This window comes from Pteropus medius, unplaced genomic scaffold (genome assembly GCF_902729225.1).
Source record: "Pteropus medius unplaced genomic scaffold, Ma_sr-lr_union100, whole genome shotgun sequence".
NCBI classification, from domain to species: domain Eukaryota; kingdom Metazoa; phylum Chordata; class Mammalia; order Chiroptera; family Pteropodidae; genus Pteropus; species Pteropus medius.
In genome coordinates, this window is record NW_024350324.1 from 502358 (window position 1) to 504991 (window position 2634).

A 2634-nucleotide genomic window follows, 5' to 3' on the forward strand; every position below is an offset into this window, starting at 1 on the left:
CCTCCAAACCTGTCTTGGGAGAATCACTCTTTCTGGTCCTGGCCTTTTGTTTTTCTCCCTCCCAATCTGCCTTCTCGGCTGCCCCCCAAATGCACCTGCTTTCACGTCTCCAGGTCTGTGCACACGCCGTGCCCGCCACCTGGGACACCCATTCCCTCTTCCTCTATTTGGCAGACTCCTATTCCTTTGGCAAAGCCTCAGCCAAAGTGCCCTCTTCGGGTTCCTCGGGCTTCCCCAGCCCAGGGGTCGCTCACACGGGGTCGTGGGGGTGGGGGAAGCAGGCAATGCCTGGGCGAGGAAGGAGGGGTGCACACGAGCCCGCGGGTGCTGGGGGCCTCCGGGAACGCCCTCTCTTCCGTCCAAGCGTAGCCGCCGCCCTCAAACCTGCGGCCAGAGGGAGGGAGCCCGACACCTCCCCGCCGCGCTTGCGCAGGCCACGCCGCAGTCCCGCCTCCCCGCGGCATCCCGCGCTGCTATTGGTGTGTGCCAAGGAGCCAACGGGGCGGCCACCAATGTTGCGTCCCCGGGGGTGGGCGGGGCCTGGACCGTTTGACCCGAGGACGGGGGCGGAGGGGGGCCCTCCCCGCGGTGACGTCAGGCCGGTTTCGCGGCGCGTTGCCCTGGAAACCGCGTTTCCATCCCTGCGGGTTTCCGGGGGCCGCCTCCTCCCATTCAGAATTTTCCTCTTGGGGGCAGGGGGCGGTGCCAGGCCGACCCCGCCCCCTGCGATCCCGGCAGGCCCTTCTCGCTCTCTGGGCCTCGATTTACCTTTTCGTGCCTCCCACTGCTGTGTGGCTTGGGCTCTCGCCCCTCCGGCCGCTGCAGCTCCTGGGCAGGGCAGGGCAGGGCAGGGCAGGGCACAACCACCCTGACCCCTGCACATGCGTGCCCTGTAGGCTTGCAGCACCTACTCGGTGTTGGGTCCTCCTGGGACTCTGGGGCAGGTGACCCTCGCGTCCCTGGGCTGGGCGCCAGGCAGCCCCAAGGCGTGGGTCCCTGGGCATCCGGGCAAGTGCCGCCCCCCGCACCCGCGCCCTGCAGCGTGCAGACACAGCCCTGTGATTCAGCGGGTTTCTCAGTCGACACCCTCCTTCCGCATCCCCCACCCAGCTGTAAGGCGGTCACCTGGGTCACGGCCCTCGGCCCTCATCCCCCACCCCCACCCCAGCGCCGGGCTGCAGGCCCAGGAGTTCTACCTGAGCTGTCCCACCCACGCTTCCACCACCCGCGGGGACGGCCGCCCCGCTGACATTGAGGTCTGGAGGGATCAGCCTGACCTGGACATCCTACCTTCCTGCCGTGGGCGGGCAATGATTTGGGGGGTAACTCGGAGGTGGGAGGAGCCGAAGGGCCTCCCCAAGATGCCCCCAGCACACTCCTGGGAGGGAGGCCTGTTTCCCTTCCTCCACCTCGAGGTCCCTGGGGTTGAGGCTTGCTTGAGCCATCCGCAGCGGCCTGGGGGGGTGGTCATGATTTCGCAAACACCCTCGGGCACGCGAGGCTTCTGTTTGGGTCTGTCTGCTTATCTATCCTATGGGAGCGATTAGTTTTCTCAGGTTGCCGTGGTTCAGTGGGGAAACCCATGTAAAATGACTAGGTATTATGATTGTCCCGAGTGCACAACCCCAAAGTGGATGAAGGTGGGACCCCAGAGAGGGCTGGCCCCAGGCGGCAGGGTGGGAGACGCGGACTGAGCAAGTTCCCAGGCGGACCAGGTGGCTGGGGAGGGCACGGCCTAGGCGGAGGCCTGGAGGCTCCACGCCGGCGGTCAGGGCTGGGGAGCACAGGAATGCAAGGTCCGCGCGAGGCCAGAGAGGGGGAGTTCGCCCAGGGCCGGATCACGCCGGGAAGACTCGAACAGCAGCCCCGGGTCCCCTGGGAATCACGGCCCCTCTGCTAGACTGCGACCTTTGGAAGTCTAGCACGGGAGTGGGCCTCGGTGGCATCCTGGGGGGAGGGGGCTCCGGTCCAGGCCCACCAGAGCTGGGAACCGAGAGGGCGAGGCCCCACGCAGCGAGCGGGCAGCCTGTGCCCACACCCTGCAGGACTTCCGGCCTTGGGTACCGGGAAGTGGCCTGCCCCTCCCTACGCTGCTGGGGCGGCTTCCTGCCCACCCTCATCCCGAGCAGGCGGAGGGCCTGGGATCTGTCGTGGGATGCAGCCCTTCCCCTTTCAGACTTCGCGGTGGGGAGACCCCAGCCTCCCACCCGGGCCGATCTTCAGAAAGACCCCCTCCTGCCACGCTCACGCCAAACCCCCGAGGGAGCAGGAAGACAGCCACTGCATTTCGTTTTCTGTTTATTACTTGAAATCACGGTGTTTGTGTAAATTTTTTTCTTTTCCAATTTTGTTTTCGTACAGGAAACTCACTCAAGTCGCTGGGACGCCCCACAGCCCGAACTCCACCCCCAGGGCGGGTAATGCTTTCTTGGGGGGGGCCCTGGAGAGGGCAGCGGGGTGGGGGGAGCCGGTTCCTGCCTGGGGCCTCCACCCTCAGACCCGCGGAGGCACAGATATTATTTAAAAATCGTTAAAAAACAAAAAAAGAACACACATTTAAATAGATATCCAAGACAGCTCTTCAAAAACAAACCCACCCTTTTTCTTTCTTTTTTCTTTTTTTGGAAAATGAAA

At 64.4% G+C, this 2634-nt stretch overlaps 1 protein-coding gene across 1 annotated transcript in view; it reads right to left on the minus strand.

Annotated features, from left to right (window-relative positions):
- Positions 1–250: 250 nt before the first annotated feature.
- Positions 251–2634, minus strand: part of MIDN (midnolin) — an 11579-nt gene continuing 9195 nt past the window's right edge. The window contains exons 11-12 of the mRNA XM_039839001.1: positions 385–540; positions 251–288 (exon numbers count right to left, since the gene is read on the minus strand). Coding sequence (XP_039694935.1) covers positions 251–288; positions 385–540 — 194 coding nt within the window. The remainder of the gene's footprint in view (positions 289–384; positions 541–2634) is intronic.